General features: G+C 47.2%; 2 protein-coding genes across 13 annotated transcripts; one reads left to right on the forward strand and one right to left on the reverse strand.

The window, feature by feature from the left end:
* Window positions 1-1,643: 1,643 nt before the first annotated feature.
* LOC310833792 (V-type proton ATPase catalytic subunit A-like) lies at window positions 1,644-19,047 on the reverse strand. Of its 7 annotated transcripts, none has more exons than XM_083716589.1 (16): window positions 18,945-19,047; window positions 16,840-16,974; window positions 15,899-16,034; window positions 14,683-14,811; window positions 13,133-13,347; window positions 11,085-11,222; window positions 10,129-10,280; window positions 9,734-9,896; window positions 9,417-9,525; window positions 8,655-8,777; window positions 6,755-6,869; window positions 5,816-5,879; window positions 5,518-5,721; window positions 4,656-4,750; window positions 2,818-2,989; window positions 1,644-2,030 (listed from the first exon to the last, which is right to left on the reverse strand). In XM_083716589.1, exons 3-16 carry the CDS (start codon window positions 15,978-15,980, stop codon window positions 1,938-1,940), a joined length of 1,854 nt encoding a protein of 617 aa, XP_083572715.1. In that variant the 5' UTR covers window positions 15,981-16,034; window positions 16,840-16,974; window positions 18,945-19,047; the 3' UTR covers window positions 1,644-1,937. The 7 variants fall into 7 exon arrangements, with proteins under 7 accessions (XP_083572715.1, XP_083572717.1, XP_083572716.1 ...); XM_083716591.1 differs by having other exon boundaries at window positions 18,948-19,029; XM_083716590.1 differs by having other exon boundaries at window positions 18,940-19,023.
* Window positions 13,436-24,375, forward strand: KLHDC9 (kelch domain containing 9). 6 transcript variants are annotated; one of them, XM_083716594.1, is made up of 5 exons: window positions 13,436-13,504; window positions 20,270-20,790; window positions 22,168-22,336; window positions 23,355-23,553; window positions 23,926-24,375. In XM_083716594.1, exons 1-5 carry the CDS (start codon window positions 13,451-13,453, stop codon window positions 24,090-24,092), a joined length of 1,110 nt encoding a protein of 369 aa, XP_083572720.1. In that variant the 5' UTR covers window positions 13,436-13,450; the 3' UTR covers window positions 24,093-24,375. The 6 variants fall into 6 exon arrangements, with proteins under 6 accessions (XP_083572720.1, XP_083572722.1, XP_083572721.1 ...); XM_083716596.1 differs by lacking the exon at window positions 13,436-13,504 and adding an exon at window positions 18,998-19,088; XM_083716595.1 differs by lacking the exon at window positions 13,436-13,504 and adding an exon at window positions 19,107-19,153.
* Window positions 24,376-24,659: the final 284 nt, after the last annotated feature.

Raw genomic sequence — 24,659 nt, forward strand, 5'->3', positions numbered from 1 at the left:
ACAGGGATCAGTTGTTGCATTGTTTAGAAGATGCTTCCCAATTGTTATTTGGCTGAGCCACACTCGTTTTGTGTGTCCTCCCCGCTCCCCAATTAAAATGGGAAGCATGCCGTTGAAATGAAATGTAGGGTGTATACAAGCCACCCACGCTCAGTGGAATCCTACAGTTGAGCCTCTGCTCAAGTCCCCGTTCTGACGGAAAAGAGAAATGCACAGGACACAGCAGGCAGCCTCTGCCATGGACAGATCATTTTGCTGTAGGAGGAGACAGCCAGAGCAGTAAATCATGCAGAGATGCAGCCAGCGAGCAGCCACATCTGTGAGAAGTGAATGAATGAATGAATGAATGAATGAATGGAGTGGTGTGATGGTTGGTCGTCAGACTAGGACCCAGGAGAGACTAGAGTTCAAATCCCTGCTCAGCCATGAAACTCACTGGTGACCTTGGTCACTGCCTTCACAGCTTAACCTACCTTGCAGGGTTGTTGTGTGGCTAAAATGGGGAGGAAGAGAATCATATATGCCACCTTGCACTCCTTGGAGATAACACTGGGATACAAATATGATCAATCAATACGTAAAATAAACAGATATGGGTATCCCTGGTTTCACATATGGTTATAAGTGTGTGTGGAAGTGAGAGCTGGACCATAAAGAAGGCCGATCGCCGAAGAATTGATGCTTTTGAATTATGATGCTGGAGGAGACTTTTGAGAGTCCCATGGACTGCAAGAAGATCAAACCTCTCCATTCTGAAGGAAATCAGCCCTGAGTGCTCACTGGAAGGACAGATCCTGAAGCTGAGGCTCGAATACTTTGGCCACCTCATGAGAAGAGAAGACTCCCTGGAAAAGGCCCTGATGTTGGGAAAGATGGAGGGCACAAGGAGAAGGGGACGGCAGAGGACGAGATGGCTGGACAGTGTTCTCGAAGCTACTAACATGAGTTTGACCAAACTGCGGGAGGCAGTGGAAGACAGGAGTGCCTGGCGTGCTCTGGTCTATGGGGTCACAAAGAGTCAGGCACAACTAAACGACTAAACAACAACATGGAGTGTAAGAGAGGTGAGAAAGGGTTAGCAGGGAAAAGAAAATACTTGGCCTAACCCAGAACCAGCTGCCCCCCTCTTTACCCCTAAGCGTGAAGGGAGTGTGGGAGCAAAGATAAAAAGAAGGAAAAGGGGCCCAAATGGCAAGAAACAAGGGGACCAGCTGCTAGATTTCTAAGCCGTCTACTTGTGGCACATTTACTTTCATGCAGGGTGCACTACAAAATGCTGGTGGCAGGTATTGTTATGGGGAGAGACATCGGGGCCGGGTGGGGGGAAAGCTATTCCAAATGCCTTGCCCCACCCATCCCTCCCTGGGAATTGTAAAAGGACAAGCTGCTGTTTAAGTACTTATTCTTGCTCTCTCTTCTGATAGCTCACCTGATTTTTGTCATTTTGGGAGTGCTAACATTCCTTGTTCTCAATTAAACATTCCTCAATAGGATTCAGGGTCTGCAAAGCTCTGACAGTGGGATTGATTTAGGAATTGAGCAGAGCACACAGTTTAACCAGTCATATCCCACCTCATCTGACCACGCCATCGATAAGGTTTTTTTTGTTAATGTTTTCATATAATGAGTTACGCAGAAGTATAGATGGATAAACCACATACTCAAATTTATTCAAGCTATGCAAATTAAAAACTTACAAACAAATCCAAAGGTTTGCACCTGACTCCTTTGCTTCCAATATTACAACTGCTACCAAACAGCCACACGTGGCTGGTTACAAACTGTGATGGTGTCAGCCCCCAGCCCCCTATTTGACATGAAAAAATGAGCTCTTAGCAATGAGTTCTTAATTGGAGCTGTTACATCGCCACCACCCTGAAATGTGAAAAGTCCTGCTGCAAATCACTCAAAATTTTGAGTACTCCAAGTCCTCCTTTTTAGTCTTCCAAGTTGCGGAAGGCATTCTGCATTTCCTCGCTAAGCTGGGCGTAGTAAGCTTTGATATTTGCCTCTCCGTCCTTCGCTGGATCCTGGATAAAGAGACAAACCATGATTTATGAATGGCAGGCTGAAGACACATTGAAGGAGAAAAGAGAAGAGAAGAGAAGAGAAGAGAAGAGAAGAGAAGAGAAGAGAAAAGAGCTACTAGGACCAGTGGCAGACTTTGGGTTTTCAAATTTCTTTTTCTTTTTTTAAAGAAATTATTTTTATTTGATTTTACAAATACAAAGTTGTAAAGATCCAAATATATATCCATATACAGAGATTACTCCGACTCTTGTGACTTCTCCCCACCCACTCCATGGCCTCCTGTTTTAAACATTTACAACTGCATATTCTTCCATACTCTAAATATTATATAAATCCATATTGTCCATGGTACAAATTGAATCAAAATCCTGTCAAAGTTTCCATCTGCTTACAGTGGTCTCCTAAATAACTTATAATTCCCCCCTGTTCTTTTATAAAGTTTTTGTCCTCTAGGTTCCTGAGTCTTCCAGTCAGCTCTGCCATTTCGGCACAGTCCAACAGCTTGGTTTGCCATTCCTCTCTGGTAGGGACTTTTTCTTATTTCCATCTCTGGGTGGGCTCTCAAATTTCAACAGTGTCCTATGTGACACTAAAATCTCTCCCCCCCCCCCCACTTCTCACACCCAGTTCTAAAGCACTGTTTTGGTGCCCCCTGCAGCACAGCACCCAGTATGACTGCACAGGTTGCACCACCCTAAAACTTCCTCTGCTAGGATGGAGGCAGGTAGAAATAAAAGGGAAGCTGCAATCAGCTAGTTAAACTGAAGGTAGACGGCCCAGCCTCACCTTGAACTTCATGGAGCTCAGCTTGTACATGATCTCCCCAAGGTTCTCGCGGATGACAGCCCAGGTGATTTTGTGCTCGGACTGAGCAGTGGACTCTACTGCGTGGCGGGCCAACTCATAGAAGCCAATCATGTTCTGGAGCATTCCTACTGTCTTGTAGAAAGGGCAGAACCTGGAATTGAGAGGCACTTTGAAGTACTTTAATACACGCTCAGTGGTGAGCGAATAAATCTGAGTGCAGGTGCTGTGGAACATCTTGAATTTTTTTTTTACTGGGGTGCTTTGTGGAAGGCACCCTCCTTAGTTATTTGTTTCATAAAATTTGTACATTGCTTGACTGTGAAAAACAACAACTCTCAAAGTGGTTTACAAAAAAGATAGAAGGACAAAGTTATCAATATGCAAAATTGGCAATAATTTAAGACTTTTGAAAAATTAAAACAATAGACTTAAACTCACATCAACTTCAACTTTCTGGATAGGCTTGTCTAAACAAAAAATGTTTTAGCAGATGTCAAAAAGCACCTGCCTGATGTCAATATGTAGGGAGTTCCTCCCCAAACCTATCACCTGCATACCATTATGCCTGTCAAATAAGAAAAGGTACATTTATTTTGCTACAGAAAAGTGGAAAGGATGAATAATCAAGGAAATAGTATGGGAAATAGTACAGACAGGAAACTTGTAATTAACATTGGAAATGCTTTGTGCTGATCAGACTCACTTCCGTGTCGATACATCACTGAAGAATCTTGGAAAGGAGTTGCTGTGCAACAGCTCTAGGGAACCTTTTGCCCTTTGGGTGTTGTGGGGTAGCAACTCTGATCACCCCTTACCTTTAGGGGCATGATGGCTGCGGCTGATGGGAGTCCAACAACATCTTAGTGTGGAGAATACCTCAAGGTCTGCCTCTTTCCATATGAACCTACCTGGACTCTGAGATCATCTTCTGAGGCCCTCGTTTGTGTGCCTCCTCCTTGAGAGGTCCGGAGGGTGGCAACACGAGAACAGGGCCTTCTCTGCAGTGGCTCCCCATCTGTGGAACGCTCTCCCCAGGGAAGTTCGCCTAGTACCTTCATTATACACCTTTAGGCACCCGGCAAAAACGTTCCTTTTTAAACCAGGCCTTTGGTTGATCTGATTGACATCCTATGCCCTTTTAATATGTGGGGGTTTTTTGGGGGGTGGGGCTATTGGATTATTGTTCTTATTTTGATTTTATATATTGTGATCTTTTCTGTGAACTGGTCTGAGACCTCCGGGTATAGGGCGGTATATAAATAAAATAAAATAAATAAAATTAAATAAAATAAAGAAGATTGAGAGACAATATGATGGCCATCTGCAAATATCTGAAGGGCTGTCACATGGAAGATGAAGCAAGCTTGTTTTCTCCTGCTCTGGAGACCCAAAACAATGGATTCAAATGATGAGAAAGGAAATTACGACTAAACATTAGGAAGAACTTCCTGATTGTAAGAGCTCTTTGACAGTGGAACGGACTCCCTTGGAAAGTGATGCTCTCCTTTCCTGAATGGCCATCTGTTGGGGATTCTTTAGCTGTGATTCCTGCATTGCTGGATGTTGGACTAGATGACCCTTGGAAATCCCTTCCAGCTCTACAGTTCTATGATCTGGAGGGCCACAGGCTCCTCATCCCTGCTGAACAATATAGTGCTGCATTGAAGTGTTGTGTTGGAACTCCACTTTAATTCTGTTTTCAGCTAATTACAGAAAAGCAACACCTTGGCAGAGCTAAACGAGGAGAGTAGAACTTGGGCAAAAGTGCTGTGTGAAAGAGAGAGGTCCAAATATCGAGTCAACTGGTGTTGGGTTACCTGTCATAAGAAGAGTAGCCGTTTTGCTGCAGGAAGTCATCCTTGATCAGTTTGGCCACCTCCAGGGTGATCTTGTCCGTTTCAGCAAGAGACGCCTGGACAAAAGCAATAGTTATAAATGGGGAGCAGCAGCAGGAAAAGAGCAAGGTTGGGGAAAGAGAAGAATCAGAATGTAGGCACCTTCAATAGCCCTGCCTGCCATCTCTCTCAAGCAAAACACTCGGTGCTTAAAAGAAGAGGTGCTGAGGTTCAAACCTGCCTGGAAATTACACCTTTTCTTCCAGGCATTCTTTGCATAATCCCACATTCTCCACCCAGCTTCATTTCTCCCCAACAGGGAAGTGCGGCAATGCAAGGCACACTGTGCACAGTCAGTGATCTAGGCTTAAGCCCTGCTGCGATTGGAAACAGATTCCAGGGCTTTGTAGCCATTTTGGGGTGTTTTGACCACTTCACATATTTTATATCAGGAATACTTACAACAACCCTGTAAGATGTCTAATTTAGCAGTCTGGGTGACTTGAGTATGGCCAATTGCAGAGTTCCAATGCCCCAGGATTTGAGTTAACAATAGATTTTGAAATACCGCTTGCACTCGCATCACTGTGACTTTTCAAAATGAACTGCAAAATCAGGTTCCTCTAATCCTTTCAAGGCACAGAGCTACAGTGCCAGAGTTACAGGCAATGCAAGGCCCCTGGTCTCAACAAACTGGAATGGTGAAAAATTTGTGATGGCACAAATACCATCCCACTGAAGCGATAATGAGGCAAATGAAGATTTTTAAAGGAACAGAAACGAATTGATGAGTAATGATTTTTCTCTCCTCCCTCTGCAGACACCCTTCTGTTCTCCTCCTCACCTTTCCAACCAGCTGGACAATCTCTGCCAGATCTTCCTCCTCTTGCAGGATCTCCTTGGCCTTAGTACGCAGGGAGACGAACTCCGGGTAGTGCCTCTCATAGTGTTCATCTAATGCCCGCATGTATTTGCTGTAACTGATCAGCCAGTTCACTGATGGGAAGTGCTTTCGCTGAGCTAGTTTCTTGTCCAGCCCCCAGAAGACCTGGAATTATTAGGACCAGAAGGGAGGTGAGGAGTTAGCAGGACCATGCCAGGTAGCATGAAGTAGCTGGCAACACTCTAGGAGGGAGACTCACCTGGACGATCCCCAGCGTTGCTGAGGTGACTGGGTCAGAGAAGTCACCGCCAGGAGGGGAGACCCTAGGAGTCAATGGGAAAGGTGAGATGAAACTCCCAGCAAGAGCTCAGTCAAGGATCTGATCCCACTGCAAGCTGGCAAGCTGTGGCCAAGCACACGCCAGGTGTGAGTCCACAGAGAGGTCTTTTTAAAACAAGAAAGCAGGACTGGACACTGAACCTGGGACCTTAGGAACACTGAGCATCTGCTCTAATACTGCCCCTGGGGCTGATGGGAGTTGTGGTCCAATATGACCATGCGTGCTTAGAGCTGATGGGAGGTGGAGTGCAAAATGGCTGTGTTGGCTGGGGCTGATGGGTGTTGGAGTCCAAAAGGGCCATGTTGGCTGAGGGCTAGTGGGAGATGTAGTCCCAAACTTCTGAAGGGCACTAGGGTGGAGAAAGCCATCAAAATGAATGGATTTGACGATTGGGGCTGATGGACACTTTAGCCCAAAATATCAGAGGCCACCAGGCTGACACGGGGCTGTGCTAAACTCACAAAATAAAATTTACTGCAGTGAAGAACGTTGATATTATTTTTAATATAACACCATCCACACACCTAGAGCTTTATAAAGACCAGAAATTACGTGACGCAAAATTCAAGGAAGTGCAAGGAAGGAAGATGGCTTATCTCTTTTCCTTGTTTTGGATTTTAGATAATGGGTGCTATCTTTAAAAAACAACCACCCAGAGTTCTCTTACTCAATAGAAACTTGTCTGTCACCGACATTAAGCACCTTTAGAGAGGTGTTGAAATAAGTAAATGATATCAATTAATTGCTTGAAAGGCAATCGGTTTATCCACTCACAGATCTTTAACCGGGTTTAGGAGTCCCCTGCTTCACTTCTCTCCAACCACACCCTTGGTAAGGCACCGAGGTGGTGAAACTTACGCTCCAACAATGCTGACGCTCCCTTCCCGCTCTGGACTCCCCAAGCACTTCACACGCCCAGCCCGTTCATAGAAGGAAGCCAGGCGGGCACCCAAGTAGGCCGGGTACCCGCTGTCTGGAATTTAAGAATGTAAACGTAAGAAGAGTCCTACAAGGTCAGCAGCCCATCACCAGTTCTCACGAGCAGGAGCTGAGCACAACAGCACTCTTTTGCTCTTGTTCCACAGCAGCCTGGATTCAGATAGCACAGAGCCAGGATCGCCAGTAACCATGGTTATCCTCCGTGGATTTTGCCTAATTCCCTTTCAAAGCTGTCCAAAGTGGTGGCCATCACATTTTGTATTTTTATGTTGTGAACCACCCTGTGATCTCCAGATGACAGACAGTATACTACTACTACTACTAATAATAATAATTATGGTGTCCAGGTTTACAATCTAAGAAAAAAATGGCGCACAAAGGATAAGGGACAGGGAGGAGCTGAAAAGATTACGTTGAAGGTGACTGCCTGATGTCAGGGTGCAAAGGAGGGGGATCAAGATGATCAAGGGCCTGGAAACCAAGCCTTATGGGCAATGGTTGAAGGAGTTGAGGTGTTTAGCCTGGGAGGTGATAGGCTAAAAGGTAAAGGTAAAGGTACCGCTGACTGCTAGGTCCAGTCGCGAATGATTCTGGGGTTGCAGTGCTCATCTCGCTTTACTGGCTGAAGGAGCCGGCGTACAGCTTCTGGGTCATGTGGCCAGCATGACTAAGCTGCTTCTGGCGAACCAGAGCAGTGCACGGAAACGCCATTTACCTTCCCGCTGGAGCAGTACCTATTTATCTACTTGCACTTTGACGTGCTTTCGAGCTGCTAGGTTGGCAGGAGCTGGGACCGAACAACGGGAGCTCACCCCGTCACAGGGATTTGAACCGCCGACCTTTTGATCGGCAAGCCCCTAGGCTCTGTGGCCCTTTCAGGTGATAGACTAGCCATCTTCAAATACCTGTAGGGCTTTTTCAAGGAAGAGAGAGCAAGCTTTTTTTCTGCTGCCCCAGAGGGTAGGACCCAAATCAGTGGAATCAATTTACAATAAAGGAGATTCCAACTAAACATTAGGAAGAACTTTCTGACAGCAAGAGCTGTTGGACAGTGGAATGGACTCCCTCAGAAAGTGATACTCTCCTTCACTGGAGGTTTTTAAACAGAGGCTAGATGGATGTTAGGAATTCTGTAGTAGTAGTAGTAAAATGGATATACCACCCTTCATCCGAAGGTCTCAGGACAGTTCACAAGATAAAGATACCAGATAAAATCACAAAATAAATAGCTAAAACGAAACAATAACCCCCACAGCCACAAACACATTTAAGAATGCCGTAGAATATTAATCAGCCCAAGGCCTGGTTGAAGAGGAACATTTTCACCTGGTGACTAAAGACATATAATGCGGTTGTGATTCCTGCATTGCAGGGGGTTGGACTAGATGGCCCTTGGGGTCCCTTCCAATTCCAGAATTCTATACTGAACTGGCACTGTTCCAGCTACCACTTAATACTTGTTCTGCATTTGTGTGTGTGTGTGTATGGAAGCACTTACACACTTTGGAACTCCCTGCCCACGGACATCAGGCAGGAAGGCACCCTTCATTGTAATGTTTTTGGTGTCTCCCTGTCCCTTGTGTGTCATGTTTTTATTAAGACTGCAAGCCTGTGGGCAGGGACAGTCTTTAAACTGACTGTCTGTAAGCTGAACGTGGAGACTTTTTGGCTGAAGAGTGAGGTACATAAATTCTACAGAAAATCAAATAAATAAACAAGAGTCGGGGGGGGGGCAGGATCGCTTGTCCCATGCTCACCCTATATAAATCCCCTAGACTTGGGAAATGAGGGAAGTCTCGAAAAACAAAAAGAGCGTTACCTGCAGGCATTTCAGCCAAACGCCCAGAGATCTCACGGAGTGCCTCTGCCCAGCGGGAAGTGGAGTCGGCCATCATGCTTACATGGTAGCCCATGTCACGGAAGTACTCTGAGAGTGTGATCCCTGGATGGGGTGGGGTAAACAGAAAAGAGAAAGAAAGAAAGAGAGAGAGAGAGAGAGAGGCATTGTGGGTGGGAGAAGATCCCTCTGAGGAGCAAGTGTCTCAAGCAGAAGAGCCGGGAAGACAATAAATCTTCCAAAAATATAGCGTGAGAAAACATCTCTTCCCTACCCCAAATACAGGGAAGAGGTTGAGATCACAAGATGATCTCGGCTCAGGTGAGGTGAGGAAAATGCCACAGGTGGTAGGCTCCCCCCCCCCCCCGCAGTGGCAGATCCGGGCTCTGAGGAGTGGGCCGCACACCTCTGTGTGCTGCCTGCCCACCACATGGCAGCGGTGGGAAGGTGGGAGGCAGCAGCACGCATCCCATTCCTTAGAGTGTGGATCTTGCTGCTGTGGAGAAGAAGGAGGAGGTGGGGATGGCATTTTCAGTTTTGCCTAAGCTGTTGTAGGGTACCAAAGATTCACCCAGCCCAGCATCCTGTCTCCAACAGAGAGTGGCCGGGCTGACGCCACTCCTTGCAGCTGGGGAGCATTCATGGAGAAGGCTGACGTATGGAACTAACTGTGGGATTATTCAGATGCCAGAGAGCCATTTTTATACATTTGCCTAAAACAGGGTGAGAGAAGGGCAGCCTCACCTGTGTAAATGGAGGCTTCTCGTGCAGCCACAGGCATGTTGGACGTGTTGGCGACGAGCGAGGTGCGCTTCATGATCGTCTCCGTCTTGCCGTCCACTTCCATCGTAAGCTGAGAGAGGAAGCAAAGTGATTACAGGACAGAGGAAGGGCAGGTGGTGGTGGTTTAGGGAAGAGTTTGTGGGGTGGGGTGGGGAGAGCTAGAGATTGGGGCAGTGCACAATAATGCTATGTTTACCTTAAGGAATAAGGAATTGGGAGCAAAGGACCAGGATGGCTCCGCCCACAGCACAAAGCCCTGCCCACTCCACTGATCTCACCTCGGGAAAGTCCCTCAGCACTTCAGACATCTCATTGCCCCGCTCGCCGCAGCCCACGTAAATGATGACATCGCTGTTGGAATACTTGGACAGCGACTGGGAGATGACTGTCTTGCCACAGCCAAAGGCACCTGGGATGGCTGTGGTCCCACCTTGGACACACCTATGGGAAGAAGTGGGGGGAGAGGATAATGGGGGGGGCGGGGAGGGAAAGGTTCTGCAGCCCAGCCCGCCCAGCCTCCAAAATTGTTTGACATCTGGTGGAAGATATAATTGCAGTGAGAATCAGGATCCTCTTTCCCTCTGGCCCTGCCCATTACTGGCATGTGGCCCCTGAAAGATGAATGTGAGTGTGGCCCTCAGGCTGAAAGAGGTTTTCTCCACCCCTGGCTTACGGGAAGAGGGCGTCCAGAACCCTCTGGCCAGTCAGCAGCGGATGATTGGCCGGGAGCTTCTCTGACACGGGACGGATCTGCCGGACGGGCCACACCTGCACCATCGTGAGTTTCTCCTTCACTCCCTCAAAGTCGAGTTCCAACACCACATCCTTCAGGGGGAAAGGCACAGGGGTGAGAGTGGCCACGGTGCAATTGCCAGAGGCTAGCTGTTCAAAATCTTCCATTTCAGCCCAAATTCACTATTTCCACCTCCCATTCTACAACGTGGGAATAATAAGAATGACAACGGCCTACCACCTTACAGAGCTGTTTGAATGATTCCTGAGCTAATGTGACGTGCATTGGATGCTCTAAAAGGCTACATAAATGCTCTATATTGTTGCTGCTGCTATTATCATCACTATGGGACACTGGTGGCGCTGTGGCCTAAACCACTGAGCCTCTTGGGCCTGCCACTTGGAAGGATTGTGGTTCAAATCCTCGCAACAGAGTGAGCTCTCGTTGCTCCTTCCCAGCTCCTACCAACTTAGCTGTTCGAAAGCACACCAGTGCAAGTAGATAAATAGGCACCACTGCGGCAGGAAGGTAAACAGCGTTTCTGTGCACTCTGCTTTCCGTCACGGTGTTCCATTGGGCCAGGAGTGGTTTAGTCATGCTGGCCACATGACCTGGAAAGCTGTCTATGGACAAACACCAGCTCCCTTGGCCTGAAAGCGAGATGAGTGCCGCAACCTCATAGTCGCCTTTGACTGGACATAACTGTCCAGGGGTTCTTTACCTTTACATCATCACTATTAAAAGGGAAGGCTAGAAAAATGTCAACGTCTGCATTGTATGGCTAAAAAGTAACAGTGTCGACCCATTACAGAACTCCCAGTCAATTTAATGCACAAGTTTTGGCCAATTAGTCGAATAAATCTGCATAGAAGAAGCACACATACAACACTACCTACCGAAGTATCATACTGCCCAGCTGGGGCAACGTGGGTGACTGTGCCCCGGCACCTGGGGGGCACCATGATCATATGCTTGATGAGGGAGTTTTCGCGCACTGTTCCGTAAATATCACCGCCAGTTACATGGCTCCCAACCTAAAAACATAGAAGGGAGAGCAGCAGAAATGGTTAAGAAGCACAACAGGATCTCAACATAAAAGCAGACCCAAGACAGGGGCTGGATGTGTTCTGTGAGAGTTCATACAAGCACAGAGAAGTCACATAAGGGGGAAATGGCTGTACAGTTCAGCATCCTGAGAGTCTTAGCTTTCATTTGCCTTTGTATTTAAAGCAAACCTAGTCCTCATGAGTGTGAAAACTGGCTTTGAAATGTGTGAGAAACACCTGCTGAAATCAACAGCCATGTTGCCGTAGGAATGCCTATGGAGAACTGTCCCACTAAGGATTTGAAGCCACTTTTCTGGATGTCTGATTCTTCATCTTCTTTTTAAAGTGGGTTTCTAGCCTTTTATTTGAGAAGATATAAAGGAGAACACACAGGGAGCGTCCACTGCCCAAAGCCTTCATAAGGAGTTAACTTTCCAGCATACTGGCCAATGAATGCAATGCCCCTATCTAAAATGTTATAAAAAGATTTACACGTTATAAAATTTACATTCCATTGCATGGACATATAACACAATACAATCACAACATGATTCCTGTATTGCAGGGGGCTGGTTTAGTTGACACTTTGGGTCCATTCCAACTCTACAGTTCTATGATTCTGCAGTAAATGTTAGTCTACTATTATGAAGATTGCGGCAAATCTTAATTGATTCACACACACACACACACACACTTCTTCTTTGGCGATCACTCGTAGCTGAGTAAGATTGTCTTCCATAAAATCATGTCCACTATCCCCCTAGAAGGCTAAAAACCATTTTGGGATTCAGGAAGGGTCACCTCGGATATTGTTACGAGACGGTTTGCTAAGATCCTTGCAAGAATTTTGCCGGCCGCAACTATGCCTCGATAGTTTCCACAATCAGTTCTGTCAACTTTTTTAAAGAGATTGATAATTTTGGCACCCCTAAAGTCTGCTGGGATTTCTTCTCTTTCCCAGATTTTTTCGATGAGCTTGTGAAGTTGTTGTGTAAGTTCAATTCTGCCCACTTTGAAGATTTCGGCAGGTATCCCATCAGGTACACTGGCTTTGTTGTTTTTCATTTGGTTAATAGCTGTACACAACTCTCCCAGATTTGGAGATACTGCAAGCTCATCTCTAACTTGTTTTTGCGGAATTTGTGAGAGGACCTCAGCAGCTACGGGGGAGTTGTGGTTAAGGAGATGTTGGTAATGTTCTTTCCAGCGCAGTGAAATAACTTCTTTATCTTTTAGAAGTGTGATACTGTCTGCTGAGCATAGGGGGCATATGCCATGATTTATTGGCCCATAGATGTTCTTTGTGGCTTTAAAGAAACTCTGTGCATCATGAGTGTCAGCTAAGTGCTGGATCTCTTGAGCTTTTTTTATCCACCAGGTGTTTTTTAGTTCTCTGGTTCTTCTTTGAACCTCAGCCTTGGTGTTGGCATAGGTTTTTTCCTTAGTGACTGACACACACACACACACACACACACACACAATCTTGCACCTTTTCATTATTAAATTTCTGGCCATCAGCCTGTAAATCAAACGTTTACAAAAGCACCTGGGTTCAGTTCCCAGCATTTCCACATTAGGGCTGGGAGAGTCCCACCCCCCCATGTCTGAAAGCCTGGAGAGCTACTGCCAGGAAATACAGACTGAGCTAGATGAACCAATGGCCTGATTCAATTTAAGACAGTTTCCTATGTTCCTATTGCAAGCCAGCAGAATGGAGTAGACAGAAAGTTGGATTAGGGTAGAAGAGATCCAGCTTCCATTATTCACTCAGCCAAGAAGCTCACCTTAAGGCCCAGTGGTTCCCCAAACTTTCTGGGGCCACTGCCCCCTTGGTTTCATAACTCATCCCTATGGCCCAGAGCCTTGTTGCGTCCCAAAACCAATAGCGTGTCTCTTACCCGGATGTTTGGACTGGGACTGAACTCCCATTTCAGGTCCTTGGACAAAGCCGAGATGTTGATGCCCCGGGGGATGTAGATGCTCTTGGTGAGCTCTGTGATGTCTTTCAGGGGCCGCTGGATCCCGTCAAAGATGGACCCCATGATGCCTGGGCCAAGCTCCACCGAGAGCGGCTTCCCAGTCCTCAGCACGGGATCCCCCACGCAAACACCCGCTGTAGCAGTTACTCAGGAAAAAGACTTGGATAACAGAGAGCAAGGAAAGGGCAGAAGGGGGGGAGCAATGGGGTTCCTTCCCAGCCTGAAATAGATACTCCAATGTTGTCGTCTACCTTTGCACAGGTACTGCTACGAACTTTGCCTTTTGGAAAGGTAAGAGGCGACATGATGCGAATTTGTAAAATTCTGAATGGCATGGAGAAAGCAGGCAGAGAATAAAATTTATTTCTCTCTTATAATACTAGAACCTGTGTGTTCCAAGCCTGCTTGGTGGTTTCCCATTGGGGCCTCTGGCTGGCCACGGTGAGAGCAGGATGTTGTACCAGATAGGCCACTGGCCGGATCCAGCAGGCCTTTCTCGTGCTCTTAATACTTCCAAGGACAGTCTTCACTTGTGCCTTGTGACCGCCCCACAATGGAGTCATTACTTTTTTGAAATGTAATCAGAGTCCCCACAACACTGTTAGAGCAATGGCTGGCTGTTTATGTGTGCTAAACATTATTTGGTTATATCTCCTCTTTCAAATTTCTGCAGCTCCCATACCTCATATATATATAGTGAGTTCAATACATACACGTGATTGTGTCTGGGGGGCGGGGATTAACAACAAGTAGAAACAATGGTTGGATCCAGAAACATAAAAAAAAAATTGTTTCAGGAAAACACAGTGTAAAACTCATAATGAGAAATCACATTGCAGAAGGACTGGACTCTACAGCGCCATCTGGTGTCATAGTGTTATAATGCATTTGAAACGCTTAAAAAAAAAAAAAACTAATGTAGCTGAGTCCAATGATTGGTGCAATGGGCCCTTCTGTACCTTGGCTGAAGGTGGTTTGTGAACCCCACATGCCTCCTTTGATTCCCCCTCGACCATGTGGCGTTCCCCTCCATCTACTGCTATCCTACATTTTCTTCCTCCTAAATTGATGTAGCATTCCTGTTTGGATTCTCCAAGCACAGGGAACCTCCAGATTTAAGGGAGGAAAAGGTGGGGCAGCATAGGGACGGGCCCAGTTGTAGTTTAAAAGGCAGCATGGAGAACAACCCCGACAGAATTTGTAAATCCGTTGAACTACGAAAAGCCTTGTAGAAGTCAAAGGTCAGAGGTGTTCCTTGCAACCAGGAACACAGGACAGTTGCGTCTTAGGAAGGCGTGGCCCAAAGGTGGTTGAGAGATGGAAAAGCAAGTCTCAAAAGGGACTGTGGAGGGAGGAAGGGAGGGAGGTAAAGGGAGCAGGTAGACTCAGGGGAGAGGAAGGGAGACAAAGGAGACAAGGAGCCTAAAAAGCTGGAGGAGGCATCATCTTCACCCTTTCCAGAAAGATACAGGTCTCCTCATAGACTTGGATGGTAGCCAAATCACCCTCCAGACGGATTATTTCGCCCACCAGCTCAAAGTGTCCGACGCGCACCAGCTCATACATGGCAGCCCCAGCCATCTTGCAGGCAATCACCACTGGCAGTGGGGAGAGGGAAAGAGAGAGTCACCCCACCTTCGATCACAAGCTTGCTTCCTTGCTTCTCCAGCTAGTGCCGGCCCTCCGTATTTGCCTTAATTTGAACCACAGCTACACATGTGCAGATAACTGGGCTTGCAAACCACGATACAAACAAATCTCAGCGTTTCAGTTCTCCACGTAAGCCCTGTGCAGTAAACCAGTCTGGAAGCTAAGAGAGCATGGAGAACAGTGGCCAAGTCATTATTCTCCAAAAGGAGCTGGAAAGAGGCACTCATGATAGTAGTAGTAGTAGTAGTAGTAGTAGTAGTAATAATAATAATAATAATAATAATAATAATAATAATATATTATTATTTATACCCTGCACATCTGGCTGGGCTTCCCCAGCCACTCTGGGCGGCTTCCAACAAAATATTAAAATACAGTAATGCGTCAAACATTAAAAGCTTCCCTAAACACTCCTAATGTGCACCAACCCCAGAGTTTGGCAAGACTGGCCCTTACGGGCAGGGGTACCTTTACCTTTACCTTTAAACACTCCTAACCACTCCTGACCACTGAGGTGACCTGAGCCTCCAATGGCAATGTTGGATCCAGGAGCACTCCATTTCCCCCAGCAAAGCTATGGTCCTGCTCCTTTCCCAGGGGGAAAGCAACCTTGTGCAGAACAGGCCATCTTGACTCTAGCAGTGCAGACAGAAGCAGACTTTCCCTTCCAATCCCAGCCCCACCTCTTTCAAAACTACCAGTTATTTTAACCACAAATGTTGCAGAAAGTGTTAGAAGCCAAGAGAGGGGGATACTGAGAATGGGAGTCCAATAAAAAAATCTTAGAGGACCACAGGTTCCCTATCCTTGTTTGTTGTTAGCACAATCCAGAGGTTTTAAATGTTGATTAACAGACTGTTCAAACTTTAAAAAAAAGAAGAAGGAAGTGTTATGTTCAGTTTGGTTTACTAACATGCCTTGCTACACAAAGGGCAAAATTGGGTTATTCATTGCAGAGTAAACTCATTTGCTCCTATTTTCCACTTTGGTTGTTGGAGGGTATTATTAAGTTTCTCCAAGTGCCAGAGAACCTACCTGGTCCAGAGACACCATGCACAAATCCCATCTCACTCTCCTTCTCTGCATCCCCAATCTTTGGAAGTTTGGAGAACTCCATGATTCTGGAAGGTGAGATGAGGCCGCAGGGTAGGACTTTCAACGGCAACAATACCTGCATCAGAAATGGGGTGGGAGGATGAATCAAAGCAGGGGGTGGGGTGGGACCCATGCCCTGGGTCTTTTGCACTGAGCTTCAGATTTCCTGCTGCTTTCAGAAACTTTTGTATATAAAATATGCTCACACAGGGCAGTTTAGCGCAATGCCGGTAAGACCACAGTCACCCAACATCTTAATTTGCCCAGGCAGAAAGCACATACAGTGGTACCTTGGGTTACATACGCTTCAGGTTACAGACTCCACTAACCCAAAAATATTACCTCAAGTTAAGAACTTTGCTTCAGGATGAGAACAGAAATCGTGCTCCGGAGGCGCGGCAGAAGCAGGAGGCACCATTAGCTAAAGTGGTGCTTCAGGTTAAGAACAGTTTGAGGTACCACCCGAGGTACCATGTATAAAATTAGCAAGTGTGGTGTTGTGCCATGGGCTTGCACCCGAGTCTTTCCGCACCCAGCAACCCCTCTGCAGCCCATCCCTGTCCCCACACATCTTCAAATGGTGGGTCACAGCTGGGGAAGAGCTTCGCCTAAGCTGGAGTGTACGTTTTGCTATGGTTGCCAACTTTCTTTTTCTAGTGGGGCTTCTGTGCCTTTACGACAACAACACTGCAGGGCAGGCAGAATGTTTCTGTGTGGAGATAAAGCGGCTGGAAAAATATTCATCAGCCTGTCATGCACCAGTTAATGGCACAGGAGCCCCATCAGAAATACATGGGAAACATACCATTGGCGATTGCGGTCCAAAGCTGTGAACAGCACCCATTCCCACCCACACTGAATTCCTGAAGGCCAAGCCTTACCTTTTGGAAGAGACGTGCCAAACTATTTGGAGACGAGGAGTGAGAAACTCCTTCCTCGCATGTGGATGCTCAGATCAGCCTGACCTCTCTCTCTGCTCTCAAGGTTTAGTCAGGCTTGGCAGGGCGGTGTTCATACTTTTGGGAGGGGGGGGATGTTATTATTATACAGGGAAAGTGGTCAGGCAAACAGGTATGGCACGACCGCTTTCTGCTCTGAAACCAGTTCTGACCTGAGCAGGCCACAGAGAGCTGGGGAGAGGCTGGAGGTCACTGGGACAGGAGGAACGGAGCAAAACCTTACAAAGCGACTGCAAACAATCATTCTGTGTACTGTCAACAGTCCACTGGATTCTCCTTCCTGGTGCTTCAGGGTGGGGGGCTGCTCTGTTCTGATCCCCTTCCATAGGAAACAGAAACTCTACAGTTTTCTCCATATAACCACACCCCTATGTGGGGTGGGGGTAGGGGGGATGTACCTGTTGAATTTCTGCCTGCCATGTATCTGTTGAAGGCAGAGAAAAAGAGTGACTCTGGATTGCATAGGAATAGCAACCCTCTTTGATAACAAATAAATAAATTTCAGGGAGAATTTTGTCAAGGACCCATTTAAAACACAGGGTCCGAATCCCTCGATGGGTTGAGCTCCCGTTGCTCAGTCCCTGCTCCTGCCAACCTAGCAGTTCGAAAGCACGTCAAAGTAGATAAATAGATACCGCTCCGGCGGGAAGGTAAACGGCGTTTCCATGTGCTGCTCTGGTTCGCCAGAAGCAGCTTAGTCATGCTGGCCACATGACACGGAAGCTGTATGCTGGCTCCCTCGGCCAATAAAGCGAGATGAGCACCGCAACCCCAGAGTCACGACTGGACCTAATGGTCAGGGGTCCCTTTTCCTTTATAGGATCAGTGCTGGATTGTCCAATAGGCAGACTATGCATGTATTTAGGGCACCAGCAAAGCAGGGACACACACAGAGACACACACACACACACAGAAATGAGATATTTTTTTGAAAGAATTTGACACAGATTTTTTTAAAGCATCAAAACAGCCATTATGGGGAGAAACACAGCTTTGTTAGTTTTCCTTACACTCCACCCCACACTATTCCCCCATTTTTCTGTTCTCTTATTACTTATCCCCACCTAAACGATAGGGGCATCCTACAAACGTTGATCGAAATAATAAGAGGGAATCAGATCCCATGCATGTACATTTCAGCAGACATGTAAGTTTTGAAAAATAAAATTATATGTTACAGGTTAGTATCGTTTTTATTTTGAATTACATATGGTGGAGGAGGGACCATAAACTTTTCAGTGCTTAGGTCCTCTAAAGGGCTTAATCCAGCTCTGTACAGGATACATGCACATTTTAGACAGCATTGTGTGAACATGGGTTAAAAATCCCACACTAGGAATGCAGTGAGTGTGTACAGAAAACAGGAATGTAAACTTGAAGGTTGCCAGGTCAGGAGCATCCCAGATCCTGAGTTTTCAGGCCTCAAACCTGAGGTCTAGGGATGGCCCCTGGTGAGTCTTCTTCTGTGCTCCCTACCACCTCCCTGGAGATGGAGGTGAATTGGGAGAGGGGAGGTGGGTGCAGAGAAGGGCAAACCCTCATCCTCTCAGAGTCTATGCAATAATTTTCAGAGGTGGAGGTTAATTGGGAGAGGGGAAAGTGGTGCAGAGAAGGGCAGACCCCACCCCCAAGACTCTATGCAATAATTTGCAGGCTGAAGAATACTTACAGTATTCTTAATTTTGCTTTTGAGTTTTGTTTTTTTAAGGCACTCTCGTCCACCTGGAGATTCAAGCCCTACCCCTGCCACCTGGAGGGGGTCAGGCAAATCTGAATACTTCATGTCAATCCCAGAGGTCTGGCAGCTCTAGTGAGCACAACTACAGCTCGTGGTTCCAACTTTTTTGAAAACAAATGAATACCACTACCTCCAATTCCCCCCTGTCACCCCCAGCTCATCATTTTTGCCATCAATGGTTATTGTTCCTCGGCAAATCCCAATTCTTTCCAGATTCCTCGTGACGCCCCTATGCTGGCCGTAAAACAAGCACACACACCCGGATTATTAATGCTCCTGCTGACTTTACCACACTCAGCAAATGCTTTCTGGCAGGGCCTGCCTTTTCCTGTAAGCCACAGAATCGGTTGCCAAGACACATGATGGGGTTGCTAGGGACTGCCCATTGCTAGGCAACCAGGCTTTCTGCTCTGCAGAGGCTTCTTCTTTTAAGGTAGGCCCAAATGACTGTTTCTGAGATTGATGACACAGCCATTCCTGCATGCACACACAAATCTGGTTTGAGAGGTTTTTTGGGGGGAATGGGGAGGGACATTTATCCAGCACAACTGGAAAACACCCTGGCAGTGTGCTCAGGGGTGTTTGTGAGCATGTGCACAATAAGCTTTTTCTTTTTGCCGGCGGGGTCTGGGGGTCGGGGAGGGGACAAGCCTTGGAGTTTGTGATCTGACAGCTACCATATGAAGAGGAGGAACGTAATTTTGGAGTAGGACAGGATGCGTTTTTTGTTGTTGTTTTTTAAAACAAAACAAAATTAATTGCACCAAACTCCTTGCACGAATGTTTCCACCCTTCCTATTTACCAGAGGAAGGGCACCCTTTCTTAACCTGTTCCTGGTATAACATGCTTGTTGTTCCTGCTCTTGCCTTTGGGCATGCCTTGGTAAAATGACCTGAGCTTGGTGGGGGCAGCCAGGGAAAGGGACATTGATTTTCATTTTAGGCTCAGTGGTGCAGGGGCTTTTTAAACCCAAGTACAAAAGAAAATGTTTATTCTTATTTTAGTTTTTGGAGGGGTAGGAAGAGCGTGTCAGGGGTGAGGATGCATATGCTTGTTTGTATATCGTAAGGGTAGATTTTCAGTTCAGTTCATTGTTTAAGTGAAGTGGTCTATTTACATATGGTGTATTAGAGCACATTCCTGGAGTCAGTTCGGCCATGCATTTAAAGCACTATGATACTTCTTTAAACAGTCATAGCATACACTGAAGGATTCTGGGACCTGTAGTTTGTTAAGGGTGCTGGGAGCTGTTAGGAAGCCCCTCTTCCCCCTCTTAGAGCTACAGTTGCTAGAGTGGTTTTAACAATCAATCCCCCTTCCCAGGGAAGTTGAGGGAGTTGGGTAAGTTTAGCCTGGCACAGAGGGGACAGAGGTGATATGAGAGCCAGTTTATGAAGGAGTGTTGTTGCATCTAACGATAAGACCTGTCTCTATTTTTTATTGTTGGTAATCTCCACATCTCTCCTCTTTCCTGCAAGAAAAAATTGTTTACTTGTATTATTTTAGGTTTGTTCCAACATGGCTATTTGCAGTTCATTAAGATGAATAAATAAATCCCTCTTTGGATTGTCCACCACCTTGTCCCTTGACCCTTCTTGCTTTGCCCCCTGCAGGTCAAACCTGGTATGGCAGCCACCGGCCACAGCTGGGAGTGGAGGCCAGTGGTGTGCAGTGACCTCCTCGGCCGTGCATTCCACTCGTGCAATGTGGTGCAGGGCAAGCTCCTCATCTTCGGGGGCCTGAAGTCGCAGGAGACCCAGGAGCCGCCCCTTGGGGATGTGGTGGCCTTCGACCCCTCACTCCAGACGGTCAAAAGGATGGCTCCCGAATGCGAGCACCGTCGGAGCCACCACGAAGCTGTGGTCCTGTCTGATCGCTTCCTGTGCGTGGTGGGAGGCTGGGACGGCTCCCGCCGGGTCTCTGACGTGTGCTGCTTTGATGCCGAACGGGGACAGTGGGAACGCTGGGCTGCGGGGCCCTCCAACCAGGCCCCCGTAGGGCTCAGCAGCCACACTTGCACTAAGCTCACGGACCATGAGGCACGGGTGGTGGGCCGCGAGGGCGGGCTGCGAACTCAGCGGCGCTATGCCAGCATCTTCACGTTGCATCTCAACCCTGCCAGCAAGACCTACTGGTAAGACCTTGCCCAGAATACCGAGCTGCTTGCAAGGACTTCAGTCCTACAAAGGTTTTTCACCTTCTCTCATAACACTGGAACACATGGGCAGCTAGAGAAGCTGAATGTTGGAAGTGTCAGAGCAGATGAAAGAAAGTACCATATTCTTCGAAAGTACTGTATTCTTCAAAAGTACTGTATTAATTCCAAAAATTAAGGGGAAATGTGTGTGCATCCTATGGAGCGAATGCAGGCTCCTTGGCTTCAGTGATAGCAACGTGAAGCCTCCGAAGCGCAGAGGGAGCGCTCCCTCCGCGCTCCGGAGGCTTCAGGGATAGCCGCCTGAAGCCTCCGGAGTGCAGCGGGAACTTGCGCTGCACTCCGAAGGCTTTGGGTTCCTTTTGTTGAAGCCAGGAGAGCAAGACTCTCCTGGCTTCAGCAGAGAGGGAGAGCCGCGCAGCGCCCCTTCAGCGAAGCGGGAGGAGAAATGGAAGGGGCTCCGTTTCTCCTGCCGCTTCGCTGAAGGGGCTCTGAGCAGAGAGGGGGAGAATTTTTATTTCTTCTTCTCCCCCTCTAAAACAAGGTGCGTCCTATAGAGCGAAAAATACGGTGCTTCACACAGCGCATAGTTAAAACTGCAGAACACAGAATGGCTTTAAAAGAAGGTTGGACAAATGGAGAAGGCTAGCAATGGCTACTAGCCGTGTTGGTTATGCTCTGCCTCCTACGTCAGAGGCACCAATGCTTCTGAATTCCAGAGGGGAGAGGGCTCTTGTGCTCAGATCCTGCTTGCAGGTTTCCTACAGGCATTTGGTTGGCCACTGTGAGAACAGGATGCTGGACTAGATGGGTCACTGGCCTGATTCAGCAAGCTCTTCTTATTTTATGTGGCTGCACCTACAATCTTAGATGGTCCAGGCCAGACTTAAGTAAACATCTGTTAGATCTACCAAGCAAAGGGGATCCTCCAGATGTTCTTGGACTCCAGCTCCCACCATCTTTGACCATTGGCCACAATGGCTGCTGGGAGTTGCGAGTCCAACCACTGGTATAGGAAAGCCAATGTTGCATAGTGGTTAGTCTTGGTCCTGGGAGACCAAAGTTCAGCCATGAAGCTCACTAGGTGACATTGAGCTCACTCAACAGGCTTGTTGTGGGGTTTAAATGAGAGAACCATGTACACACCTTGAGTTCTTGATAGAGGGCATTCTAATTTCCTTTTGTTCTTTCTTTCTTTCTTTCTTTCTTTCTTTCTTTCTTTCTTTCTTTTTGCTTTTCTCTATTTTTCTTTTCTAGATTAGTTTGATTTTCATTGTATTTTATGTTGAAAACTTATAACTTTTTAAAAAATTATTTTTAAAAGAGCATCCTTTGCCTCTCTCCTCCCGTTGCCAGGTACAAAGAAGAGGAATCGCGCACCGCCTCCCGGGCTGGCCATTCTGCCATGCTGCTGCGTGAAACCACCCCAAGTGGGAAGAGCAGTGGCTACAACCTGGTGGTCTTTGGAGGGCGTGACTCTGCTGACTTTGACATAGCTGGACACTGGGGGAAAAGCAAAATCCATGTGAGTGTGAGTGGGGTGGGCGCACGATGTGGCCTTGCAGAAATAGGAAAGCCGAGATCCCCTCACGTGTGTATGTGGAGGTGGGCGGTAGCTCAGTGGTAGTGCACCTACTTTACTTGAAGAAGGTTCCACATTCATTGCCAGGCAGGGCTGGGATAAAACTCCTGTAGAGCCTCTGCCAGTCAGTGTTGACAATGGTGAGCAAGATGAATTGTCTCAGTATAAGCAAACTTCTGATGTTCATCCTTGCAAATCCCCAAACCAGTGCAATTTTATTTAATTATTTGCACCCCTCCCTTCCTCCTGAAGGTGGCCAGGGTGAGTGGTACCTTGGTTCTCGAACGTAATCCATTCCGGAAGTCCGAAACATTCGAAAACCAAGGCATGGCTTCCGATTGGCTGCAGTAGCTTCCTGCACTCAAGCGGAAGCCGTGTCGGATGTTCAGCTTCCAAAAAACGGTCGCAAACTGGAACATTTACTTCTGGGTTTTCGGCATTCCTGAGCCAATTTGTTCATCAACTGAGCCGTTCGAGAACCAAGGTTCCACTGTATTAAAAGAAATAATCCTAAAAGCAGTTGCAGTTAAAAAATACTTCCACCCAGTGATTTCAGGGATTGCCAGGCACCACCACCAAGGCCTCCCCTGCCAATCGTAGGGTCCAAATGGCTAGTACTGTGGAAAGTGCTCTTTTGGGTTCAGATCAGGATGTGAAATTGAGCCTCTTGGAGTGCCACCTTCCTCCCCTTTGCATCAGACCCTCTTCTCCCCATGCTTTACCCTTGAGCTCCTACTGCTCTTGGCATTCTCAGCCTGTCCTGTTGTCCTCAACATCGTCCATTCAACCGTCCTGCCCCATTGGAATCCAGTCCCTCCGCTTAACAATCCATATTCTCTCAATAAAATTAAGCATTTTTAATCCACAACATTCTAATAAAAGAATTTAGCAGTGCTTAAACCTCTACAGCCTCCATCTCTCTGTACTTTTCAAAGTCTGCCACACCCTTTCCCTCCCTCAGGTTGATTCTGTCCATGCTCCTGGGCTGACAGAGAATCTCTCTCGCTTGGTCAGCACTGAAAAGGGATCCCGGCAGGGTCCCAAAGGCCTGAGGCACCAATCTTGCACCGTGGTGGGGCCTTTTGCTGTCATCTTTGGTGGGGAGACTTTATCGACCGGCAGGGATACCATTTGCAATGATCTTTACATCCATGATACAAGTAAGTGGCATCTTTGTGCTAAGAATCTCTCTGGCCAGAAGCTGGGACAAATCTTAGGGGCGCTTATTAGAAGCATGCATGTAAATTCTCCAGCTATGTAGCATCTCCCACCCCCCATGGCAATTCTTCACTTACCCAAGGGTTGTTGAATAGGGAATTGTATGCCTAGCAAGCTACGATGAGGAAGAAGTACTCCTCAGATAAAATGTAGGGGGAACTGACGCAACTGTTAACCAAAACAACTTGGCCTATCCCATCTCTCTACACACAGAAGGTTCAGGTATGAGCCTCTTTTGCACCCAACCAGCAGCTAGAGTTGATGGGATAGGAAGCCTCTCCCAAGAACCTCACAGAGCTTGTCTCTTCTCTCAGGGTCTTCGCCAGCAAACTGGTTTCACTTCTCTTGCTCCAACCGGGGCCAGAAGAGAGTTGGCCACTGCACCTGCCTCTGCAATGACAAGCTCTACCTCATCGGAGGGTTTGGGGCTGATGGAAAGACGCCCTGCCCAGAGATCTGCAGCTTGGAGTTCGCTCTGTGAAGTCTGAAGCCTCTTGCTACTGGCTCTCATCAACACCCTCAAGTGGACAGCGCTCTCAATTCTGCTCCACTCCCCTCTTGCCTGCAGGGGAAAGTGAGCCCCTGGGCCATGTGAAATAAAGCACCCCTCTGGCATGTCAGAGAGACTTCGATGCTCTTTCTGCAGGTAAACGTACAAGAGGGGGAAGTGATCAGGCTGAAGGACACTAGGAAGAAAGTGCCTCATCGGGCAAGGGTGTAAGATTCCAAAATTATGAATAAAGGTTTTCCGTGTAAACATCTTACTGATTTCTGAGGGCCTTCAGTATTGAAATCTGATCCATGTTTATCTGCACTCTACACTATTTAACACACCTTTTGCAATGGCAAACAAAAGCTGAATTATTCACCCTGTCTATGCGCATTTGCAAGATTTTGCTTATTTGGGGGAGTCTGGTTTTAGCAGATTAACATGAATTTTAATCAACCAAGTCTACATACATGAACAGTCTTTCGTGGCGCGGCAGGGGTGGGAGTGAAGCATACTTTGTTTCACATGATGCACACCCCATCTTGAAAACAGCATTGT

Source organism: Podarcis gaigeae, assembly GCF_964106915.1.
Source record: "Podarcis gaigeae genome assembly, chromosome: 16".
NCBI lineage: Eukaryota > Metazoa > Chordata > Lepidosauria > Squamata > Lacertidae > Podarcis > Podarcis gaigeae.

What these genes read in the sequence shown, in the direction of transcription:
- LOC310833792 (XM_083716586.1), bottom strand. Translation starts at nt 19,016, where the DNA reads ATGTGTCTTGGCAACCGATTCTGTGGCTTACAGGAAAAGGCAGGCCCT. An exon ending in TGCTGAGGGACTTTCCCGAG is followed by an intron (nt 9,526 to 9,733) that starts GTGAGATCAGTG and finishes TTCCTCTCTCAG; the next exon opens with CTTACGATGGAAGTGGACGG. An exon ending in TTGTCCAGCTGGTTGGAAAG is followed by an intron (nt 4,751 to 5,517) that starts GTGAGGAGGAGA and finishes GCTTTTGTCCAG; the next exon opens with GCGTCTCTTGCTGAAACGGA.
- KLHDC9 (XM_083716593.1), top strand. Translation starts at nt 19,436, where the DNA reads ATGTTTCCACCCTTCCTATTTACCAGAGGAAGGGCACCCTTTCTTAAC. An exon ending in CCTTTCTTAACCTGTTCCTG is followed by an intron (nt 19,493 to 20,269) that starts GTATAACATGCT and finishes TGCCCCCTGCAG; the next exon opens with GTCAAACCTGGTATGGCAGC. An exon ending in TCTTTACATCCATGATACAA is followed by an intron (nt 23,554 to 23,925) that starts GTAAGTGGCATC and finishes CTCTTCTCTCAG; the next exon opens with GGTCTTCGCCAGCAAACTGG.